Source organism: Lynx canadensis, chromosome X (genome assembly GCF_007474595.2).
Source record: "Lynx canadensis isolate LIC74 chromosome X, mLynCan4.pri.v2, whole genome shotgun sequence".
Classification (NCBI taxonomy): Eukaryota; Metazoa; Chordata; class Mammalia; order Carnivora; family Felidae; genus Lynx; species Lynx canadensis.
The window spans coordinates 121,611,272-121,636,395 of record NC_044321.2 but is presented as its reverse complement, the minus strand read 5'-3'; the positions used below and the strand labels follow the sequence as shown (position 1 = coordinate 121,636,395).

The following is a 25,124-nucleotide window of genomic DNA, read 5'->3' as shown; positions in this document are numbered from 1 at the left end:
GGCAGTAAGGTGAGTCGGGGAGGAGGGTTAGGAGAGGAAGATGAGAACATAGGTTTCTGAAATTGTCAGGACTTAGCTGAAGGAGGGAAGGACCCTTAAATTGCAGGAGACATCAAACGTTTGATATTTTACTAGCCTGGACTAATTGGTCTAGACTGGTATCACTGGACTAATATGATACTGCTGATATGTGAAGGTTACTGGAGCAATTTGGAGACTATTCAAAGTGCTAGAAGGGAAACTGCACAGAACACAGTTAAAAACTATGCAAAATAAGTCTATTTTATGTTTTTGTCCCATTGAATCCAGTTCACTCAAATCATTTTGTAGGTATCTTATACTTAATATGTGTGTAAGTCAAGTCTTGATTTGGTTTCCCTCTTAATTTTCTGTGTCCTGGCCTGACTGCCACCCAGTTACACAAGCCCAAAGCACAGGAATCATCCTTAGCTGCTCTCTTTTTTCTTTTCCTATCTCTAATATCCAGTCCATCAGCAAGTCTTGTTGACTCTTCATCCAAAATAAGTCCCAAGTCTGCTCATTTCTTATGAATTCCAAATTCATCCAAACCCCTGGGCCCTACAAAGTCCTACATGTTACGTTTGCTCCCTGCCTTTATAACCCTATTTCTATTATTCCCCTGCTCGTTCACATCTTACTCGACCATGTCAATATTATTCCTGTCTCAGGACTTTTCCATTTGTTTCATGTGCTTTGAATGTTATTCTATGAGATCTTTGCAAATCTTGCTTTTTAATTAGATCTCTGCTCAAATTCCACCTCCTCAAACATGCCCTTCCTGACCCCTATACTTAAAGGATCTTGTATCTCCTGCTTCAGCATTTTCTAGCTCACTACCATCTTTTACAGCATTGACCACAAACAGAATAGTTCTTATTTCTTTATGTTCCTGATTTCATTCTGTAGAATATAATTTTCATGATGTGTCTTATTCACTCCTATGTCTCCAGTGCCTAGGACAGTTCCTAGAATATAGTAGGAACTCAACTGAATTAATTGCCAGAAATCTATCCTCAGAAGAATCATGACACTGAGCTGGTGATGGCAGTTTATGCATTTATTCATTCAATTACTACTTTCTATCAATAATCACAGGGACATGACTTTGGCCATCACTTTCATAATACCAGCTTTTCTGGAGTGCTGCTCTCCAAGTGACCTTTGAGGGACATCCTGTTCTTGCAGGTCTGCTGGGTCCTACCATCCGGGCCGAAGTTTTTGACACAGTGGTCATTACACTCAAGAACATGGCTTCTCACCCTGTCAGTCTTCATGCTGTTGGCGTATCCTATTGGAAAGCTTCTGAAGGTGAGTCAGATGCCTTGCTAGTGTCCTCTCATCCCAGGGATAAAGGAGTATTGAACACAGGGTCATACCGCTGGTGAATGGGGGAGTCAGGATTCAAACCAAGGCCTGTTTCATGAAGTCAGGAACATTGTCATCTTAGTTGAAGCCCTGAAGTTAATTTGGTTCCTGTTCTCCCTTGAGGAGCCAGGCTACAGATCCTAACAATTCCACTTATCTGCCTTCCTATGCCCAGAAATTTCCTAGGGAGGATGAAGGCTCATGATATGGAAATGAAATAGAATTCTTCCTTCCTTAGATTCTCACTTTCTAGATATTTCCTCTCCCTCCCCTCCCCCCAGTTTCTAAATATCAATGCCACTACGTGATAAGCACAAGCTGACCTCGTTAAAATAAACAACCTGTATGGCCTCAGTCCCCACTTTACCTAGCGTCTCCTTAACCTTCACAATGCATGAAGGGAGTGAAGGGGGTGCCACATTGTCCAGATAGACTAGGGCATATATAGATCAAGAAGATTCAAGAAAATCATTAATAAAGTATTTGAGCACATGCCCTATGTTGAACAGCCTAACTGTGCTTACATGTTGACTAATTGCTTCTGAAATTGGAAAGTCTTAATTTTTTGAGTTGTACCCATAAGGCCAAGGCAGACCTGGGTTGGGGGAAGATGACAGGTGGGGGCTGGTGGTATAGAGGAAATGTCATCCCAATTCTGGCTGGAGCCAGGCAGGCTATTCCCATGAGGATTATCCAGTGGGAGCTTCCAGAACATATCTAGTAGCTTTTTAGAGAGGCCAGGGTCCTCACAGTCCTGCAGCTCAGGGTGAGCATAGAGATGACTGTTTTGCACCCTATGCCTGGTGAAGTCTGGGAAAACTATTTAATCTCTCACATGTGCGTCCACAGTGGTTCTGCCCAGCAGCAACACAGTGAGGCAACGGCCTCAAATCCATGTGACTTATGGCCCTGTCAGAAGCCTGTATACTCACATGTTGTGATCCACAAGCTCCTGGCCTTCTTAGACTAGCCTGGGAGCCCCAGGATGTCAGTTAAATCTGTGATGTGTTGACCTTTCTGATACCCTACTGTAAAATATCATATCAAGTGTTTAACTGATTTTCCTATTGAAAAAAGGAGTTGTTTATCTTTTTCTTATTGATTTGTACAGGTACTTTATATATTCTTAATACACACCATTTGACAGATGTAAATATTTGCATATCTTCTTCCAGTCTGTGCCTTGAATTTTCACTGTCTCAATAAGTTTTTGGCAAACAAAAGTTACTAATGAAGCACAGAAGTTCATCCCAAAAAATTATCACTTTTTCTTTCCATGTTAGAGCTTCATGTCCTGTTTAAGATATTTGCCTACCCTGGGTCACCTGGGTGGCTCAGTCGGTTGAGCGTCTGACTTTGGCTCAGGTCATGATCTCATGATTCATGGGTTCGAGCCCCACATCGGGCTCTGCGCTGGAAGCTCAGAGCCTGGAGCCTGCTTCACATTCTGTGCCTCTCTCTCTTTCTGCCCCTCCCCTGCTCCCACTCTGTCTCTCTCTCTCTCAAAAATAAAGATTAAAAAAAAAGATATTTATTCGCCTACCCCAAAGTCTTGAAGAGTTTCTTCCATGCTTTTCTCCAGAAGTTTTATTATTTTACCTTTTGTATATAGGTCTGTGATCCATCTAAAATTGAGTTTTGTGTATGTTTTCCCCATAACATTTTTTTTAAGTTGAGATCAAAAGTTGCATGCTCTACCAACTGAGCCAGCCAGGTGCCCCTCTCCATAGCATTTTTTAGTTTTTAAAAAATTTTTTAATGTTTATTCATTTTTTGAGAGGGAGGGGATGGGGAGGGGCAGAGAGAAAGGGAGACATAGAATCTGAAGCAGACTCCAGGCTCATGACCTGAACCAAAGTCAGATGCTTAACTAACTGAGCCACCCAGGTGCCCCTCTCCCCATAACACTTTTGTACAGTTTTATTGAGGTATAACTTACATATCATAGAATTCACCCATTTAAAGTAGTTTGACAGCAACAGCAACAAAGGCAGGTATAAACAAATGGAACTGTATCAAACTAAAAAGTTTTGGCATACATGAAGGAAACCATTGATAAAATGAAACAGCAACCTACTATATGGGAAAAGGTATTTGCAAATGAAATGTCCCATAATGGGTTAATATGCAAAATATATAAAGAATTCACAAAACTAAATATCAAAACTAAATATCAAAGAAAACAAACCACCCAATTAAAACAAACAAACAAATGAAGAATGGCAGAGGACCTGACTAGACATTTTTCCAAAGAAGACATCCAGATGGCTAACAGACACATGAAAAGATGCTCAACATCACTCATCATCAGGGAAATACAAGTCAAAACCACACTGAGGTACCACCTCACGCCTGTCAGAGTGGCTAGTATCAAAAAGACAAGAAATAACAAGTGCTGCTAAGGGTGTGACACAAAGGGAAGCCTCATGCACTGCTGGTGCTGCCACTGTAGAAAACAGCATGGAGGTGACTCCAAAAATTAAAAATAGAGCTACCATATGATCCAGCAATTCTGCTTCTGGGTATTTGTCCAAAGAAACTGAAAACAACACAATTTGAAAAGATATATGCTCCCCTATGTTCATTGCAGCATTATTTACAATAGCCCAAATATGGAAGCAACACAGGTGTCCACCCATAGATGAATGGATATAGAAGGTGTGGGATACTCTCTCTCTCTCTCTCTCTCTTTCTCTCTCTCTCTCTCTCTCTCTCTCTCTCTCTCTCTCTCTCACACACACACACACACACACACACACACACACACACTGGAATATTACTCAGCCAACGAAAAGAATGAAATCTTGCATTTCCAATTATGTGAATGGAACTAGAGTGTATTATGCTAACTGAAATAAGTCAGACAGAGAAAGACAAATACTATATGGTTTTATTTATATGTGAAATCTAAAAACAAAACAAAACAGAAACAGATTCATAGACACAAAGAACAATCTGGTGGTTTCCAGAGACTAGGGAAGTTGGGGGATGGGAAAAATAGATGGAGGGGATTAAAAAGTATAAACTTCCCATTATAAAATAAATAAGTCACAGGGATGTAATGTACAGCATAATGAATGAAGTCAATAATATTGTAACAACTTTGTATGGTGACAAATGTAACCAGACTTACTGTGATTACCATTGAGCAATGTATGCAATTGCCAAATCACCCTGTGGTACACCTGAAACTAATACAATATCGTATGTCAACTACATTTCAATAAAAAGCAGTTTGATGAATTTTCATAGACTTTTACACGTGTGCAGCCATCAACACAATTCGTCTTTAGAACACTTCTGTCACTTCAAGAAATTCTCTCTTTGCAGACCCATTCCCATTTCTAGTTGCAGGCAAATGCCGATCTGTTTTATGTTTGCATAACTTTGCAAACCTGTCGTTTTTCTCTCCCAAGCCAACTCTGGTAAATCATGTTACTGTTTAGCAAGTAATCATCCCCTCTCCAGAGTGGGAGAGCTATTTTTCCCTGCCATATTGATGTGCAGCTTAGCCATATGACTTGCCATGGCTGCTAGAATCTAAAGGCACAAGATATAAACCAAGACAGCTTGTTCACGTGAAGTGTCTGTGAAAGTAGCCACAAAACGAGTGAAAAGCAGGTCCAAGCAAATTTCAGATTTGGTGGAGCTGAAAATGAAAGTTCAGTGCTAGAGGTACATTTTTACTTTCTTTTCTGGACTAGTGGGGAGGCACCAACCCAAGCTATAGATGTGTCCGTGAAGTGAGGTTCTCAATAAGGATTAGGTGAGGTTGGCCATGAGCTGCAAAACTTTGAGTGAAACCTGAAAGACAGCATGGAGACATACAAGTCAAGAAGTGTCAACCCAAAGCTGCTGAGCAGAGATCAGGTAAAGGAATAATAACTGATGGTTCCAGGAAGCGGGGTGGAATAGCCCCTGAGGCACAGCATTTGGCTAACTTCTGGGGCCCTAGGCTAAGCCTGGAATCAGGCTGACCAGCTAACTGCAGAGGGTTGGGTAGAGAGTTCTCCAGGACACCCAGTGCAGTGGAGGCCAGGCAGAGGGAGGATGCAGATACAAGGACATAAACATCAGGGGATGGAACAGGATTGGGGCTGGAGGTGGAAGGTGGAGACCAAAGAGATTGCCACAGCCCCTGGGCCTGACTGTGAGATCTCTGTGTAGATTACCAGCTACCTTGGTTACTGAGTGCACATTGTTGAGATAGCTTCCAACTTCAGAGCATCGGTGACTCACTTTTAGAATGCCCTAGTGTGGTGGTTTACAGAAACATGGTAGAAGGTGCCTTGACACTCCTCCCATCAAGAGCTGGAATCTATATATTTTTAAAATTTTTCTTAATGTTTTATTTTACTTTTGAGAGAGAGAGAAAGAGTACATGGAGGAGGGGCAGAGAGAGAGGGAGACAGAAACCGAAGCAGGCTCCAGGCTCCGAGCTGTCAGCACAGAGCCCGACACGGGGCTCGAACTCTCAGACCATAAGATCATAACCTGAGCTGAAGTCAGACGCTCAACTGACTGAGCCCCCCAGGCGCCTCTGGTATCTATAGTTCTTTCCCTTTAATCTGTGGAGGCCTGTAACTGCTTCGACAAATAGTGTGTGGTACAGCCCATGCCATGTGACTTTTGGCACTGAGTGCTGAAATAATAGGCTGCTTCTGTCTTGTTTGTGGGAACATTCACTCTTGGCATCCTGAAATGCCATTTGGCCCCCTGACTCCTCAAGGTCCCCATGAGGAAGCCAAAGCCAAGTAGAAAGTCCCAGGTGTAAGTGCGCTGGTCGACAGTCCCAACTGAATCCAGTTTTCAGGTCAGTCCCATCCAGCTACTAGATACGTGAATGAAAAACCCTCCAGATGGTTCTAGCCCTCAGCTGTTTGTGGCATGCCAGCTGACGCCCTAGATACCTTGGAGCAGAAGAGCCTGTGCTCTGAGCTCCTGACCCACAGAGTCAGTGAGGGTAGTAAGGTGGTGGTTGTTTCACATTGCTATATTTGGGACGGTTATTTAACAGTCTTCTCAACAGGAAGCTCTGTGATGTACTCCTCAACTTTTCTCTCTTCCTTGCGTATCTCAAGCCCAAAACTACTGGAGAAAGCTTTGACTGGCTCAAGGGCTAATTACAAAATGACGTCCTTTCGGAAGTGGATTTTTGTTGATTCAGTACACTCCTTAGGACATCTTCCATGGGAAACACACACTGATATCAGACAGATGGACTCCCTGAACTCTCAAATGTCACAACAGTGTTGTTCCGCATATAACAGAAAGTGAAAATTACACAGAACACCTTACCTTCTGTTTAGAATATTTGCAGGTGGCTGACGTACAAGCTCAGATAAGAGTCTGATGGAGGCAGGGATCTTCCAAAAATAATACACATTAGTAGATAATAGACTTTAAGGGCTGTGCACAATGCTTTTTTCCAGGTACCACCTACTTTTCTTGGTCTTCACAAATCACCTTTGTGTTCATTGAAGAATAGGTTTTGTTATCAGCAACTTGAGCAGCCCCCGAAATCTCAAGTTCAAGTGTTCAATGTTTGAGCACCACCTTGAATGTTTCTCACTGCCCATTCCAACAGCGCTTCATTCTCGTTGGAATCTGCCATCCACTGCTATCGCTTCCCTCCTTGCCCAGCTCATATGCCCTGGCTCATCACAGACATGGTGCCCTTGCATGCAGTCCCAGTTTCCTGGCCTCCCTGACCTCCATTCTCTTCACTTGGCTAAACCACTACCCTGGTTACAGCTGTTCTCTGCCTATTCAACTAGCAGCCAAGTGAATGGCCATAGTGGAAGTAAAAGTATACATTCACCCGGAATCATGTCACTAAGTTCCTCATTCGTCAGCTCGGCACCTCCTGGCCATCCTACTGCGACAGTTCTCCCGGTGGTTCACCGTCCCTCTCCCCAGGACAGCTACAGTGCTTCACACATTCGTGGCCTCTCATCAAACGTTCCACACCTCTTTCCCAACCCTACTGTCAGGAAAGAGAATATTCATTTCTTTTTTTTTAAAGGATATTCATTTCTTAATGAAATGCTTCAAACAAAGGCACAGAAAATAATATAGCAAACAAACAATTGTCGCCTCACTTTGCCAAATCTTAACATTTTGCCATCTCTGCTTTAAGAAATTAAACATTATAGATACAGTTGAAGCCCCTTGTGTATCTCCTCTGATTCCCTCCCTCCCTATCCAAATGTATCTACTGTCTAGAATTTAATATCAACCCATGATCACACAGGCACCTGAAATGCACATTCCATCCCCAGATGCTGACTCAGGTTTTTAAAAATGTCTACCTGTCTCTGGCACGTGCAGGTGTTGGTCTGATGTTGCTTCCACATGAAGCCAGTAGTACCTAGTGCACACTGAAGAGGGTGTCCCTATACCCCAGAGAGACTGACTTTAGAGTGGGGACTACCCATCTGTCCTTTGGAGGTGGCCTTGGTTGCTGAAAGCTTCTAGTGAAAGTACAGGCGGAGTAGGGGCAGTTCAGGGGTGCGTTGCACTGCTGTGTTGGAGAGGTCCCTCTCTCGGATGTGTACATATTAGGGGATAAGATAGGGTATAAATGAAGAGCCCCCTGAATGCCTTGAACCGCTCTGGAACTCCAGAGACTATTATAAATCCGGGAAGTTATGGTGAGTTGCTAGAAAAGATGTTTCAATAGAAGTACAAGAGGTCAGTGCCTTTAAATATTCTCTACCCCTGTCCACTGAAATGACCTGGAAGCAATGACGCTTCATTAACAATGAACACATATAGTGCTCAATTGAGAATCAAGGCATCACACTAATCCAGGAGTCCATTTTAACACCACTAAGGATGGGGCGGCCAGAAAATATCTGCCCCTGATGTGATCTGTTCCTCCAAAGAAGAGCCAAGTTAAAAACATTTTTAAAACTCCGTGTATCTCACCTTTCCACTATCCTCACCAGTGCTCATTAAAGAATCTGGGACAAAGTACATAAGCAACCTATGTCTGTCAAGTTGAATGAACGCAAACTAGGTAAAAAGATGCAATGATGAAAGTAGTATTATTTGTTAATATCTGGAGGTTGCAGTGAGACCCCCCGAACCCCTCACGTTTGCATTAGTGGTCTACAACTTCTCTGGGCTATGTAAGGCTGCTTAGTAGTCTTCCAAATTCAGTTGCAGAAAGTCTATTTCTTGTGTAGAATCTGTTGATAATAACAAGCTTGATACATTTCCTTGAGTAAATAATGGGTATGGAAAGGACAATTGTATCCCTTCTTGCTCTAGGTGCTGAATATGAGGACCAGACCAGCCAGAAGGAGAAGGAAGATGATAAAGTCTTTCCTGGTGAGAGTCATACCTACATCTGGCAGGTCCTGAAAGAGAATGGACCGATGGCCTCGGATCCTCCATGTCTCACCTATTCATATTTTTCTCATGTGGACCTGGTGAAAGACCTAAATTCAGGCCTCATTGGAGCCCTGCTGGTTTGCAAAGAAGGTAAGTGGCAGAGAGGGTAGGACTCAGATGAAATAACAGAGAAGTACAAACATCTAGGTCGATTCATAAAAGATAGCATTTGTGTTCTTTCATCTAAGGAGGTTTCTTTTCCCTAGAATTATGCCCATGGAAAGAAAATATTATATTCTATGGGCTCTCTGTAGTCTTTTCTTAAATTTTGTGTTACATTCCCTGAGAGCTTCCTGGAGATGAACACATCCAAGTGTATCATCTGTATCACAAAAGCATGTAAAAATTGGAGAAAAGCAAACATTTATAACTTGTTATTCTACAAATCATCTTATACTAATCAAAGCTGTTTTTAGTTTGTAGTTTAATGGCATGCACTAAATTAGGGAAGTAAACATTGCAGAATTTACTGTAATTCTGAGTTTTTAATAGTGAATTCAGCTTCAATGGACTTTTTTTTTATTCCTTTAACTATTACAATTTAGTGGCTTAAAATGACAATAATCATTTCTAATTTCTCATGGTTTTTGTGGGTCTCTCACAGAATTTGGGACTATGTTTACCTGATGGTCTATCCCAGGGTTTCTAATGAGGTTGTAGTCAGATAGTGGCTGGAGCCAAGGTCATCCTGAGTAAAACTTTATTCACATGTGTGGCACCTACACTTAGAAAACTCAAATAGCTAGAGCTTTCCACAAGATCTTTTCAGTGTGGGAGCTACAGGGTAGCCAGAAGTTTTTCCTTTTTTTTCCTTTTAAATGGACTCCATGTTTTAGGGTAGTTTCAGTTTTACAGCAAAATTGAGCAGAAACTGCAGAGAATTCCCAAATACCACCTGCCTGCAACCCACACACAGCCTCCCCTACTGTCAACATCCTACCCCAGAGTGGTATGCTTGTTACAATCGATGTACCTACATTGACATACCATTATCAACCTAAGTCCATACTTTACATGACAGTTCATTCTTGTTGGTCTACATTCTACAGTTTGGACAAATGTGTAATGACATGTATCCATCATTATAGTATCATACATGTCCCATCTACCCATCCTTTCCTCTACTACCCCTCAACAACCACATTTCATTTTTTCATTAAAAATTTTTTAATGTTTATTCATTTTTTGAGTGACATGGAGACAGAGCACGAGTGTGGGAGGGGCAGAGAGAGAGGAAGACACAGAATCCGAAGCAGGATCCTGGCTCTGAGCTGTCAGCACAGAGCCAGACACGAGGCTCAAACTCACAGACTGTGAGCTCATGACCTGAGCTGAAATCGGACGCTCAACCGACTGAGCCACCCAGGTGTTCCACCAACCTCTGTTATTTTAAATAGTCTCCATAGTTTTGCCTTTTCCAGAATGTCAAATAGTTGAAATCATACATTATATACTCTTTTCATATTGGCTTCTTCTACTTAGTAATAGGCATTTCAGTTTCATTCATGTCTTTTCATGGCTTGATAGCTTTTTTCTTTTCAGCACTGAATAACATTCTATTGTCTGGATGTATCACAGTTAGTTTATTCACTCACCAATAAAGGACACTTTGGTTGCTTCCAATTTTTAAGTTATGAATACAGCCGTGTGCAGGTTTCTGTGCATACATAGTCTTCAACCCCTTTGGGCAAATGCCAAGGAGTACAACTACTGGATCATACAGTAAGAGTAGGCTTTCTTTTGCACGAAACCACCAATCTGTTTTCCAAGGTGGCTCTGTACCCGTTGCTCCTCATCATCACCAGCTTGCGGTGTTGCCAGTGTTTTGGAATGTGGCCATTCTTATAGGCATGTGGTGGTATCACATTGCTTTAATTTGCACTTCCCTGATAACATATGACATGAAGCACATTTTCATAGGCTTATTTGCATATCTTTGCTGAGGTGTCTGTTCAGGTCCTTTTCTCATTTTTTAAATCAGATTGGTTTTTTTATTGTTGAGTTTTAAGAGTTCTTTGTACATGTTGGATAATGGTCCTTTATCAAATATGTCTTTTGCAAATACTTTTCTCAGTCTTTGGCTTGTCTTCTCTCTCTTAAGTAGCCAGATATTTTTTATGGTGGCTCATGCTGTCTTTTTATATGGTCCCTTTTTTAACCTGCCCTCTGAAATCACACAGCATCCCGTCCACCTCATTCTGTTTGTTGGAATGAGTCACTATGGCCAGCCCATAAAAGGGGAGGAGAATTAGGCTCCACATTTGCATGAGAGGATAGGCAAAGAATTTGTGAACATGAACCACCATTTCTGGATGATTATGATGACTATGAAAAAAAAAAACAAGAGGGGAGGGAGTAGAAGCATGATCTCTCATACACTAAGTTCAGTTTCATAATCCGAATTTATGACAAAGTGCTAAAACTACAGTGTGTTATCTGTGAGATATAAAGTTTAACAAAACAATAAAATCATCAATACATGTTTATATATAAAATATAAATAACTTTAAAATCAAAAGAATTCTTTGACAGAAAACTGACTTAAAAAGTCAACGGAGGGGTGGCTGGCTGACTCAGTCAGTGATGCATGGGGCTCTTGATCTCAGAGCTATAAATTTGAGCCCCACATTGGGTGTTGAAATTACTTAAAAATAAAATCTTTTTTTTTTTTTTAAAGTCAACAGAGGTTCTGGTTCTGGGTAATATGGAGGAAACATATGCCACCCTTTATCTCCCATTGAACCCGACTATGGAACCTTGACAAAACACCTAGCCCAGCCATTTGAGAATTCTAAGAATCAAATAGAGCAAGCAGATCAGGAAAAGGCATCAGAATTTAAAGTACCGCCAAACTGGTGGAGAATTTCACTTTTTTATTCCCCTTCTATATTCCCCAAACTGGCAAAGGATGTGAAAATATATTTCTGGGGGGAAAAAGGTATACAGATGGTTAACAAGTATGTGAAAAGGTGCTAAACATCACTAACCATCAGGGAAAGACAAACCAAAACCATAATGATATATCATCTCATACCCGTTAGAGTGGCTATAATCAAGATAGCAGTGTTGGCAAGGATGTGGAAAAAAGGGAACCCTGTACGCTATGGGTAGGAAGGTAAATCAGTGCAGTGGTTATGGAAAACAACTAAAACAATTGCCGTATAATCTAGCAATTCCACTTCTGGTATATATCAAAAAGTATTGAAATCAAGATCTCGGGGCGCCTGGGTGGCTCAGTCAGTTAAACATTTGACTTCGGCTCAGGTCATGATCTCACAGTTCGTGAGTTCGAGCCCCGCGTCGGGCTCTGTGCTGACAGCTCAGAGCCTGGAGCCTGCTTCACATTCTGTGTCTCCCTCTCTCTTTGCCCCTTCCCTGCTCATGCTGTGTCTCTCTCTGTCTCAAAAATAAATAAACATTAAAAAAAAATTAAAAAAAAAAGATCTCAAAGAGATATCTGCACTCCTGTATTTACTGCAACATTATTTACAATAGCAAAGATGTGGAAACAACCCAAGTGTCCATTGACAAATAAATGGGTAAAGAAAATGTGATATATACATACATCATGTATGTATCACAATCACATGGATGTATATAATAATGGAGTGTTAGTCAGCATTTGAAAAAAGGAAATCCTGTTATTTTCAAAAACATGTATGAACCTGGAGGGTATTTTGTTCAGTGAAATAAGTCAGTCACAGAAAGGCAAATATAAGAGTCCACTTATATGAGGCATATAAAATAGTCATAAAGTAGTCTAAAATTCTGTAGAAGTGGAGAGTATAATAGTGGTTGCAAGGAGCTGGAGGAAAGGAAATTGGGAGTTGTTATTCAAAAGGTATAAAGCTTCAATTATGCTACATGAATAATTCTAAAGATCTGTTATATAACATAAGTGCCTATAGTTGACTATATGGTATTGTACACTTCAAAATTTGTTATAAGGGTAATCTCATATTAAGTGTTTTTATCATACACACACACCCACCCTAAAAGACACAGAAACTTTGAGAGGTGTTACATATGTCTATTACCTTGATTTGGTAATGGTATCATGGGTGTTTTCATATGCCTAACTCATCCAATTATACATATTAAATATATGCAGTTCTTTGTATAGCAGTTATATCTCAATAGAACTGTTAAAAATAAATTGTATTCTATATAGAGAAAAGGGAGCACTAATTTTATTTGAGGAAATAATAACTGAAAACTTCTCTATTCTGGGGAAGGAAACAGAGATTTAGATCCAGGAGGCACAGAGAACTCCCACCAAAATCAGCAAAAGCAGGCCAACACAAAGAAACGTTATAATTAAATTTGCAAAATATAGTGATAAAGAAAAAATTTTAAAAGCAGCAAGACAAAAGAAGTCCTTACCTTAACAAGGGAAAACCCATAATGCTAGCTGCAAATTTCCCAAAAGAAACTTGGCAAGCCAGAAGAGAGTGACATGATACACTCAAAATGCAGAATGGGAACAATCTGCAGCCAAGAATACTGTATCCAGCAAGGCAATCATTCAGAATAGAGGAAGAGATAGAATTTCCCAGACAAAAAATAAGGGACTTTGTGACCACTAACCCAGCCCTACAAGAAATATTAAAGGGGACTCTTTAAGTAGGCAAAGAAACACCAAAAGCAAAAAAAGACTAGAAATGAGCAGAGAAAATCTCCAGAAACAATGACTTAACAAGTAATACAATTGCACCAAGTTAATATCTATCAATAATCACTCTGAATGTAAACGGACTAAATGCTCTAATCAAAAGACATGGGGTGTTGTCAGAATGGATTTAAAAAAAAACAAAACAAGACCCATCTATGTGGGTCCTAGAGGAGAATACAGGCAGCAACCTCTTTGACATTGGCTGTAACAACTTCTTACTAGATATGTCCCCTGGGGCAAGGGAAATAAAAGCCAAAATAAACTTTGGGACCTCATCAAAATAAAAAACTTCTGCACAGTGAAGGAAACAATCAACAAAACTAAAAGGTAACCTATGGAATGGAAGAAGATATTTGCAAATGACATATCTGATAAAGGGCTAGTATCCAAAATCTATAAACAACTTACGAAACACAACACCCAAAAAGCAAATCATCCAATTAAAAAATGGGTAGAAGACATGAATAGAAATTTTTCCAAAGAAGATATACATATAGCCAACAGACACATGAAAAGATGCTCAACATTACTCATCATCAGGGAAATACAAATCAAAACTACAATGAGATACCACCTCACACTTGTCATAATGGCTAAAATCAACAACACAAAAAACAAGTGTTGGCAAGGACATGGAGAAACTGGAACCCTCTTGCACTGTTGGTGGGAATGCAAACTGGCACATACAGCCGGGAAAACAGTGTGGAGGTTCCTCAAAAAATAAAAATAGAACTGCCCTGTGATCCAGCATTTACACTACTAGGTATTTACCCAAAGAACACAAAAATACTACTTTGAAGGGATACATGCACCTCAAGTTTATAGCAGCATTATCAACAATAACCAAATTATGGAAAGACCCCAAATGTCCATCGACTAATGAATGGATAAAGAAGTATACACAATGGAGTATTACTCAGCCATAAAAAAATGAAACCTTGCCATTTGCAATGACATGGATAGAGCTATGCTAAGCGAAATAAGTCAGTCAGAGAAAGACAAATACCATATGGTTTCACTCATATGTGGAATTTAGGAAACAAAACAGAGGATCAAAGGGGAAAACAGAGAGAGAAAGAAACCAAGAAACAGACTCTTAACGATAGAGAACAGACTGATAGTTACCAGAGGGGAGGTAGCTGCGGGGAATGGGTGAAATAGGTGATGGGAATTAAGGAGGTCACATGTGATGAGCACTGGGTGATGTATGGAAGTGTTCAATCACTATATTGTACACCTGAAACGAGTATTACTCTGTATGTTACCTAACTGGAATTTAAATAAAAACTTTAAAAATTTTGTATTCTATATACTATCAGTGAATAAATGGAAACCAAAATTTAAGAAAGAATGTTTAAACTGAAAACAAACTGAGGGCTGATGGGGGTGGGAGGGAGGGGAGGGTGGGTGATGGGTATTGAGGAGGGCATCTGTTGGGATGAGCACTGGGTGTTGTATGGAAACCAACTTGACAATAAATTTCATATTTAAAAAAAAGAAAAAAAAGAATGTTTACAGTAGCTCCAAAAATTGAAAGCTTAGATACAAATCTAACAAAACATGTGAATTGTCTATATGATGAAAACTACAAAGTGAAAGAAGTCAGAGAGACATACTGTGTTTGCGAACAGTGGAGCTCTTAGTCCTCCCACGTCTGTAGATTTTCAGCAAGATTTTTTTGTGGCCACAGACATGCTGATTCTGAAATTTATACGAAAAGGCAAAAGGACTAGATTAGCTAAAATGATTTTGCAAAAAAGAATGAATTTGGAGTAATAATCCTACTTGATTTTCCAACTTACTACAAACTGCAGTAATCATAACATATATTAGTAAATGGAATAGACCTGTAGATTAATGATAGAGAATAAAAGTGCAGAAATAGATCCACACAAGTAAGCCAATTGATTTGGTGCAAAAACAATTCAAAGGAGGAAGGATAGTCTTTTCATCAAAAGGTGTTGGACAATTAGATAGCTGTATCCAATGATCGTAGACCTAACATTATACAAAGATTAACTCAAAATGAATTATAGTTCTAAATGTAATATGTAAAACCATAACACTGTTAGGAAACATAGCAGAATATCTTTCTGACCTAGGGTTTTCGGTGAGAAAACACCGAAAACAGTCCATACAAGAAAAAATTGATGAATGTGACTTCATCAACACTAGTAACTTTTGCTTTTGTAATAAAAAAAATACTGTTAAGAGAATGAAGAGAGGGGTGCCTGGGTGGCTCAGTCGGTTGGGTGGCCGACTTCGGCTCAGGTCATGATCTCGCGGTCCGTGAGTTCGGGCCCCGCGTCGGGCTCTGTGCTGACAGCTCGGAGCCTGGAGCCTGTTTCAGATTCTGTGTCTCCCTCTCTCTGACCCTCCCCCGTTCATGCTCTGTCTCTCTCTGTCTCAAAAATAAATAAACGTTAAAAAAAAAATTAAAAAAAAAAAAAAGAGAATGAAGAGACAAGGTACAGACTGGAAGAAAATATTTACCAATCATATATCTGGCAAAGGACTGATGTAATATATATATTACTAATGGAATATACATATATATGCATATATATATATTCACAATAGCCAAGATATTTTTATACGTTTTATATATGTATTATATATGTATATATACATAGTGTATAAAACATTTTATTTTATTTTCTAAATCATGTTCTCAAATGTCAACAATAAGGAAAAAAAGCAATTCTTCAAATGGGCAAAAGATTTGAATAGATAATTCAGCAAAGAAGTGGTAAATGAACACCTGAAAAGATGCTCGATATCATTGGTCATTAGGGAAATGTATATTAAAACCATAACAAAATACTGCTACATACCTATTAGAATACCTAATGTAGTAATTTTAAAATTAAGTATGCTGTCAAGAATGCAGAGCAACAGGAAGTCTTATACGTTGTTGGTGGGGATTCACAATACCATAGCCACTCTGGAAAACAGTTTGGCAGTGTGATACTGTGATTTAAATAAAATCTATATTTGGTTTTCATCTCCTTCTGGTAGAGCTTCTAAAACCCTTGAGATTTTCTGTGATGAGAGCAATAAAAATGTCTTTTTGCTATGTTAGTGTGGTGATTTTTAGACCACACACCTAAGGATGGGAGCAGATTGCCAACAGAGTCAACCAAGTGACTAGAAGGCTGGAATTTTCAGTCTCACCCCCCTGACCCCACCCCCACCCCCAAGAGAGGGGAGAGGGGCTGAGTATTGAGCTCAGTCACCAATGTCTGATGATTCAGTCAATTGTGCCTGTGTAATGAAGCCTACATAAAAAACCACAAAGGACGGAGTTCAGAGACCCAGGTTGGTGAACACCAGGAGATTTGAGGAGAGTGGCATACCTGGAGAAGGCATGGGAGCTCTGCATCCTTTCCCCATGCCTTTCCCTACACCTCTCCTCCACCTGGTTGTTTCTTAGTCGTATCCTTTTTGAATAAGCTGGTAATCTAGTAAGTAAATTATTTCTCTGACTTCTGTGAGCTCCTCTAGCAAATTAATGGAACCCAAGAAAGGTGTTGTTGGAACCTCTGAGCTATAGAGGTGGGTCAGAAGCACAGGTCATGATTTGGACTTTCGATTGGCATCTGACATGTGGGTGCAGGGGAGTCCCATAGAACTGAGCCCTTAACTTGTGGGAATCTACACCATCTCCAGAGAGATAGCACCAGAATTAAGTTAAATTGTTGGACACCCAGCTGGTGTTACAGAATTGCTTGGTGGTAGGGAAAAAAACCCATACACCCTGGAATTGATGTCACAGTTATAACCAGTTTCTTATAAAATTAAATATACACCTAATTTCCATTCCTGAGTATTTACCCTAGAGAAATAAAAACTTAACAATCACATAAACGTGTATATTAATGCTCACAGCACCTTTATTTGTAATGGCCAAGAACTGGAAACAACCTAAACGTCCTTTAACAAATGACTGGTTAAACACACTGTGGTACATCCACATCATGAAATGCTCTTCAGCAATAAAACACAATGAAGTACTGATATATTCAACAAAATGGATAAATCTCAAAGGCATTATCTCGAGTAATAAAGATAATCTCAAAAGGTTATATATTGTATGATTCCATTTGTAGGACAACCTCAAAAATACAAATATACTGCAATGGAGAACAGATCAGTGGTTGCCAAGGATATGACCATATATATGACTGTCTCTGTATACATGACTATATATATGTCTATAATGGGATAGAAGGAGGGAGTTTTGAGGCATGTTGAAACTGTTCTGTGTCCTGATGGTTGGTGGTTTTATGAATCCATACCTGTGTTAAGATTCATGACTTAAACATGAAAAGTAAAAGTCAATTTCACTATTTGATTGTTTTAAAAATAAATAAAAAGAATTAAGATGTTTTTAGACAGCTTTACCTATATCTTAATTTTGTATGGGTGAGTTACTTTCTTTGTCCAATCTAAGATTTACTGTCAAGTGTCAAAGGTACAAGGAAAAATGAAAATGTCATAAACAAATATCTTCCTGCTTAAAGAAGCCTGCTAAGAAAACTTCCCAATCAAATGAAGAAATATAATGCTAACAAAGACAACTGACAAATTCAATAATTAAAGCATGAAGCAAGTTCATTTGTTACATTAACAACTTTAAATATTGATATACATGGTGTTGATTTAGATTGTGATTATAGGTGTTTATTATTGATAATTATTATTTTGGTCATAATGCTTTGTGTATTTACAATTGCATAAGTTAAAAAAGTTAAAAGTATAATAGAAACTATATTAATTGCCTGTGTGCTCAGTTTCTATGAACAGTATTTACAGTTTATAATTTTTCTTTTTCTCTTTTCTGTTAGTTCTGAACACATACATATTTATGAAATATGATTATATGGACTTGTATTTTGTATGTCTCTTTAACTTCATTTTCTCAGTAATTTGTTTTTCCTATGTTTTACAAAAGTACTGGTCTGGAACAAATTTGAAATGAGAAAAAAAGTGCTTTACCCCAAACAGTTTTACAAAAACTGGTACAGAAGGCCTGACACCAAGAAGCAATACTATGTAAAGTTAACAGGAGACGAAGAGACAAAGCAGCTATTCGTGCTGATTTCCTGTGATAAGATTTGTAATAGAAGACAAATATTCTCACTTCTTTTTCAGGAAGTCTGGCTGAAGAAAGGACACAGACCTTACATGAATTTGTACTCCTGTTTGCTGTATTTGATGAAGGTGAGTGAGCCGCAGTCTGAATCCTGGGCTCCTGAAACAAATCACATATATTAATTTAATCTGGTACTCGAGAATGAGGGCTGCTATTGTCCAGATTATAGAAAGATCATAAACTGTTCAGGAATGAAAGAGATGGGGAGAAAACTGAATTTCAAGAAAAAATACAACCTGAGTTTCATTAAATCCATCAACAGAGACTTCTAGTTCTAACTTTAAATACCTCTTCCTTTTTTAGAAAATTTTTTATTTAAAATTTAAAAACATTTTTAATTGAAGTATAGTTGACATATATTAAATTAGTTTCAGGTATACAGCATAGTGATTCACCTATATACATTATGAAATGCTCACCATGATGAGTGCATTGCAGGAGTATTGACTATATTCCCTGTGCTGTACTTTTCATCCCTGTGACCTATTTATTTTATAACTGGAAGTTTGTATCTCTTAACCTCCTTCACCCATTTACCCATCCCTGTACCCTCTTCTGTCAACCACGAGTTTGTCCTCTGTGTCTGTGGGTCTGTTTCTGCTTTGTTTGTTTTGTTTTTTAGATTCTACATAAAAGTGAACCCATATAGTATAGTATTTCTCTTTCTCTGTCTAACTTATTTTGCTTAACATAACTGAAATACTCTCTAGGTCCATCCATGTTGCTGCAAAAAGGCAAGATCTCCGTCTTTTTTATGGCCAAGTTTTATATATCGTGTGTGGGTATACACACATATATATACACACACATGTACACCCATACACATACGTGTGTATATATATATATATGCATACATACATACATACCACATCTTCTTTATCCAGTCATGTATGAATCTATACTTGGGAACATAGGGGTGCATGTATCCCATCAAGTTAGTGTTTTTGAATTCTTTGGGTAATACCCAGAAGTGGAATTACTGGATCATAGGGCAGTTCGATGTCTCACTTGTTGAGGAACCTCTACGCTGTTTTCCAGAGTGGCTGCAGCAGTTTGCATTCCCGCCAGCAGTGTAACAGGGTTCCTTTGTCTCTACATCATCACCAGCACTTGTTATTTCTTGTCTTTTTGATGTGATTACACTTTTCGTTTGTATTTCCCTGATGAATAGTATTTTTTTTTTATTTTTAATGTTTATTTTTGAGAGAGAGAGAGAGTGCGAGCAGGGGAAGGTCAGAGAAAGAGGGGAGACACAGAATCCGAAGCAGGCTTGAGGCTCTGAGCTGTCAGCACAAAGCCTGACACGGGGCTCAAACTCAAACTGTGAGATCATGACCTGAGCCAAAGCCAGACACCCAACCGACTGAGCCACCCAGGCGCCCCTTTGATGATTAGTAATTTTAAGCATCTTTTCATGTGTCTTTTAAAGGAAATGTTCGTAAAAGTGCATATTTAAGGGGTACAACATGATGATTTGATATACAGAAGATAATAAAGTGATTACTATAGTCAAGGTGATCAACACATCCATCTCCTCACATAGTTACTATTTTGTGTGTGTGATGAGTGCACCTGTAATCTACTCTCTTAGCATATTTTCAGTGTCTGATACAGTATTATTAAGTATAGTTATCATGCCTGTACATTAGATCTCTGGAACTTATTCATCCTAAAACTGAAATTTTGTAGCCTTTAGCCAACATTTCCCCATTTCCCCCACATCTCTGCTCTTGGCAAGCAGCATTGACTGTCTGCTTCTAGGAGTATACCCTCTCTTATCTTCCTTTCTTACTTTTAAATACCTTTGCAAATTACTTAACCTCTCTGTGTCTCAATTTTCTTAAGTTTAAAATCGAAATAATAGTACTTTTTTCATAGGATAGTTGTGAGGATTATGTAAGTGATTTCAATTAAGTAACTTAGAACATTATGTGGCACAGAGTAGGTCCTCAGTAGTATCAGAACTTTTGCTACCTCCTCCTGCTAATAGAGCCATTATCCTCCTACACAGCTTCTTCTGAACTGAGGACCCCATCATCTCTCTCCTGAATAGTCTCCCTGTCTTCTCCTGTCCCCTGACGTTCCATTGTTACTGATGATGTGTCTAGCCTCACTGGGCCCCTCTTCCTGCCTCACTGTGCAGGTGCTGGCCACGCTGAACACATTTTATATTGCCCTGCAACATGCCCTGTGTTTTCTTGCATCCAGATCCTTGTTGACGCTGTGTCCTCTGCCTAGAAAGCCTGTCTGCACCTTCACACCAAGTGAAGATTTTCCTTTTCCTTCCAGTCTGGGTTAGATGCCTCTTTATATATTTCCACAGTTTTTTAAATGTTTATTTATTTTTGAGAGAAAGAGAAAGAGAGAGAGAGAGAGAGAGAACAAGCAGGGGATGGTCAGAGAGAGAGGAAGACACAGAATCTGAAGCAGGCTCCAGACTCTGAGCTGTCAGCACAGAGCCTGATGCGGGGCTTGAACCCACAGACCGTGGGATCATGAACTGAGCCAAAGTTGGATGTTTAACCAACTGAGCCACCCATGGGACCCTCCACAGTTTTTTTTAATACATCAGCAAGTTTATTTACAAATGCAGTTGAACAGGAAGGCTTACTAGGTCCTGGAGAAAACTTTTGGTATACAAACCCTGATGATTTTGTATTAATGACAATTCTGGTGAAGAAAATAGAGATCCCCTCATCAAGAAAATAAAATGTCATGTATGCTAAAAAAAATTTTTTAAAGCACAATATTACATAGATGAAATGAAAGATACAGAAAGCAAATTTGTGAGTAGATTTGAGTGAAATTGTCTTTATGGTTCTGCATTAATTTAGTATACATTACAATAAACAGAGCAAATGCAACTATGTATTTATATTAGCTACTTCAAATAATATTTCACAACCTTTTTTGAAAAAAACAATAAAATAATCATCTTCAAAACACCACTAGAAAGTCAAACAAAGGAGTTTCCTCCTTATCGTACTAAATCATCATTGCCTGATACTTTGATATTATATCCCTTCCCTTTCAGGTGAAGTGAAGTTTCTTCTCTCTGGTTTTGTAAAAGCCTGTTCTCATCTCTATGACGTTACTCTTCACTTATAATTGCTGGCTTCTCTATTTAAGCTAAATTGCAAGCACTTTGAAGGCAGAGTGTCTTCTCTGTCCGCAGTGCCTGGCACTCAGAAGTGCTCAGTAAATGCGTTTGGATGAATGAAGAAATTAGTAGATGAACAGATAAATGAACTTAGGAGAATTACCCACAAAGGCTGGGTGCTTCAGAAAGTTTCAGTATTAGCTGCTAGTCCTTTATACGAAGGGGCAACTTCAGGGAGATGGCTGTGCCATGATAATATTTACAGTGCTTTCACTCATTAATTTCAGAGGAGAGGTGGGCAAGCTTTCAGGTTCTTGGGTTTTCATTACTACAATCTGAATGAAGCAATTAGGACAGGGACAGGGACTGAGAGTCCTTTTCTACGATGATTTTCATCTGCTCCTTTTTAAAATTTTTTTAACGTTTATTTATTTTAGAGAGACAGAGCACAAGCAGGGGAGAGGGAGAGAGAAGGGGAGACACAGCATCCGAAGCAGGCTCTAGGCTCTGAGCTGTCAGCACAGAGCATGACGTGGGGCTGGAACCCACGAACCACGAGATCATGACCTGAAGCAAAGTCAGATGCTTAACTGTAACCGAGGGAGCCACCCAGGCACCCCTGTCTGCTCCCTTTCAAATAAGTCAGTGAATGAATAGAGTGAAATCCTCATGGCACAAACTAACCAATATTCTCCCTTCTCGTTATCACTTGTCATCATCCCTTCCCATCTACTGTCAGACAAATATAAGGAGAGACCATCAATTTGAGCAAGAAATGTCTGCCTTTTAGTAATTGTCTTCTCCCTTTTTCTTACTGATTGGGGGCAAAGACTGCTCACAGCATGGGACGGAGGGAAGGAGAAATGGAGCGTCATTCGTGAGACAGACACTGAGCTAGCCTTGTATTTGCCTCCTCTCTCCTCAGGAAAAAGCTGGCACTCATCTGCTCAGGCCCAGCATGAAATGCACACGGTCAACGGCTATGTCAACAGGTCTCTGCCAGGTATGTCCATTTGTGCTCAAGAATCCTCAGGATCTTCCTCACTCACCACCACAGCTCTCTCCTCTGGTTGTCTTCAGACAGCTCCGTATGCCCAGAGGAAAGCCCACTGAATTCTGGCGTCTGGTGGGGTCTTAAACTGAAGTGGCTGATTCTTTTTCCAGTCACCTAAAAATGAAGGCCTGCCCATGTACACAGAGCTCACAGATTTCTCTTTCCTTTTGCTTAAAATAGATGGGGCCAAGGATGAACAAATATTTAAGGAAAGCCTGAAATATGAAAGGGATATGCAGAGATAAATAAAATAATAATCCCAGAAGAAAAAGAGATAATCCTTAGAACTGAACAAAACTTGTCAAAAGGTCTACTTAGTATTTTCATAAAGATTCAAGAAGATACTGCATCAATAAAGTAATAATGGGATTTTATGAAAAAGAAATAACCAAATAAGGGTATGCTCACAAAAATGAGGAATATGGTTTTCAAAATACAAACTCAATAGAAGGCAGTTAGAATAGAGAAAATCTCCCAGAAATGAAAATGAAAAGAGATTGAGAATACAGTTTAAAACAGATTTCAGAAATCAAAGAAATGATAGATGAAAGTATTTGAGTCCTCATATAAAAATTTCCCAGTAGCATAAATTTTAAAAAGACTCCCACAAAAAATTATGATTGTGGAATTTCAGAGAACAAAGAGAAGATGTTTAAGCTTCCCCTGGGACAAACAGGTCACAAACAAAAGCAGGAAACTTAAATTGGCAATACCATTCAGGGCTTTCTAGGACTTACTACAGAGTTGGGACTTGACACGGAGACAAGAGATAATGGTAGCTAGCTTGGATTAAGATGGTGGGGATAGTGATGATGGTGAAAAATAGATATATTTGAAAGATTCGGGAGCCAAAATACAAGAAAACTGTGCCCTAGTAGTTAACAGTGTGAGTCTAAGCATACGGCTGCTTGGGTTCCAATCTGAGCAAGTTAATTAACCTCTCTGGGCATTGGTTTCCTCTCCTGATAACAATAGTTTCTACATTCATATGGTTACTGGAGGGAGTGAATGAGTTACTTGTAAAATAGTTTGGATAGTGTTTGATATAAAATAAGTGCTCAGTAAATATTAGTGTTATTAATTATATTGCCATAACTGGTATCAGGTTGGATGTGAGAAGTGAGCATAGTAAAAAGAATAATTTTGATATTTTTCAAGGAGAAAATATTGGTCAATAAGAGAATAAGGGCTAGGGGTGAATCCTAGGTGATCTGTAATTTACTGAGGAGTCAGGAAAGGAGACAGAAGGAGCTGTCTAAACAACAGGGGAACAAAGCCCAGAGAGGTGTTGGCACAGAGATCGAGGGAGGAAGAGAATTTCAAGAAGGAATGAATGGTCAACAGGTTCAGGTGGCTGAAAATGGTCCATTGGATTTAGCAGCATGGCACTCACTGGTGGGTGACCTTGGTGAGAGCTGTTGGTTTGGCAGTACCCTAGCCTCCTTGGAAAGTTTTATTCCAAGTCAGTAATAAAATTTGAAGGTCAGTTTGTCCATCCTATCCTAGACAGCATTTTCCCTTTCAAATTCTCTACTTGCTGACCATAACTATCTTATTTCTACTTTATAGGTCTGACTGGATGCCACAAGAAATCAGTCTATTGGCATGTGATTGGAATGGGCACCACCCCCGAAGTGCACTCAATTTTTCTTGAAGGTCACACATTTCTCATCAGAAACCACCGCCAGGCCTCCTTGGAGATCTCACCAATAACTTTCCTCACTGCTCAGACATTCCTGATGGACCTTGGCCAGTTTCTACTGTTTTGTCACATCTCTTCCCACCAGCATGGTAATATCTGTTGATCTTAAAAATGAGTACTATACATATTCAGCTCTTCTTTTAGTGTCCACTGTCCAGTATAAGATTATGTTAGAACTCAACTGAGGTGCCCTAGTTGTCAGTTTTCAGAGTAAAGATTTCACCTTGAACGTAAGAGGGCTTGAGTGTTAGTAGTACTGGTGAATTTTTAGTCTAAATGACTATGATAGAGGGAGGGGAGATATTTTAGGAATGAATGCTGTGGTGAAAGGGAGGAAGACAGTACAGTATTGGTTTCCCAGCCTGATCCCATTAACTAGGCCTCAATACCATGGAGAGAGACATTGCAGGTCATAGCCGAAGAGATGTTTTATGAGAAATGTAAGGAAATAAGTCACCTAGGTTGTAGGATAGCAGTAGTGATGCCGAGAGCAGTAAATAGCAAAGACAAGACGATACTGCAGTTCTCAGCATGAAAGCCCACACTCCTCGTGTACACGGAGGTGCTCTGTCAGCACCTGGTAGGAGGTGACACGCTGCGAGTGGAAGTTGCCAAGCATAGGTGACACACCACATGAGGTTTTCAAAGACGTCTTGA

At 39.5% G+C, this 25,124-nt stretch overlaps 1 protein-coding gene across 2 annotated transcripts in view; it reads left to right on the top strand.

The window, feature by feature from the left end:
- Positions 1–25,124, top strand: part of F8 (coagulation factor VIII) — a 127,620-nt gene that overhangs the window by 25,951 nt on the left and 76,545 nt on the right. For both annotated transcript variants that reach the window (XM_030305332.1, XM_030305330.1), the window contains exons 3-7: positions 1,207–1,329; positions 8,662–8,874; positions 18,611–18,679; positions 22,637–22,714; positions 24,335–24,556. In XM_030305332.1, coding sequence (XP_030161192.1) covers positions 1,207–1,329; positions 8,662–8,874; positions 18,611–18,679; positions 22,637–22,714; positions 24,335–24,556 — 705 coding nt within the window. The remainder of the gene's footprint in view (positions 1–1,206; positions 1,330–8,661; positions 8,875–18,610; positions 18,680–22,636; positions 22,715–24,334; positions 24,557–25,124) is intronic.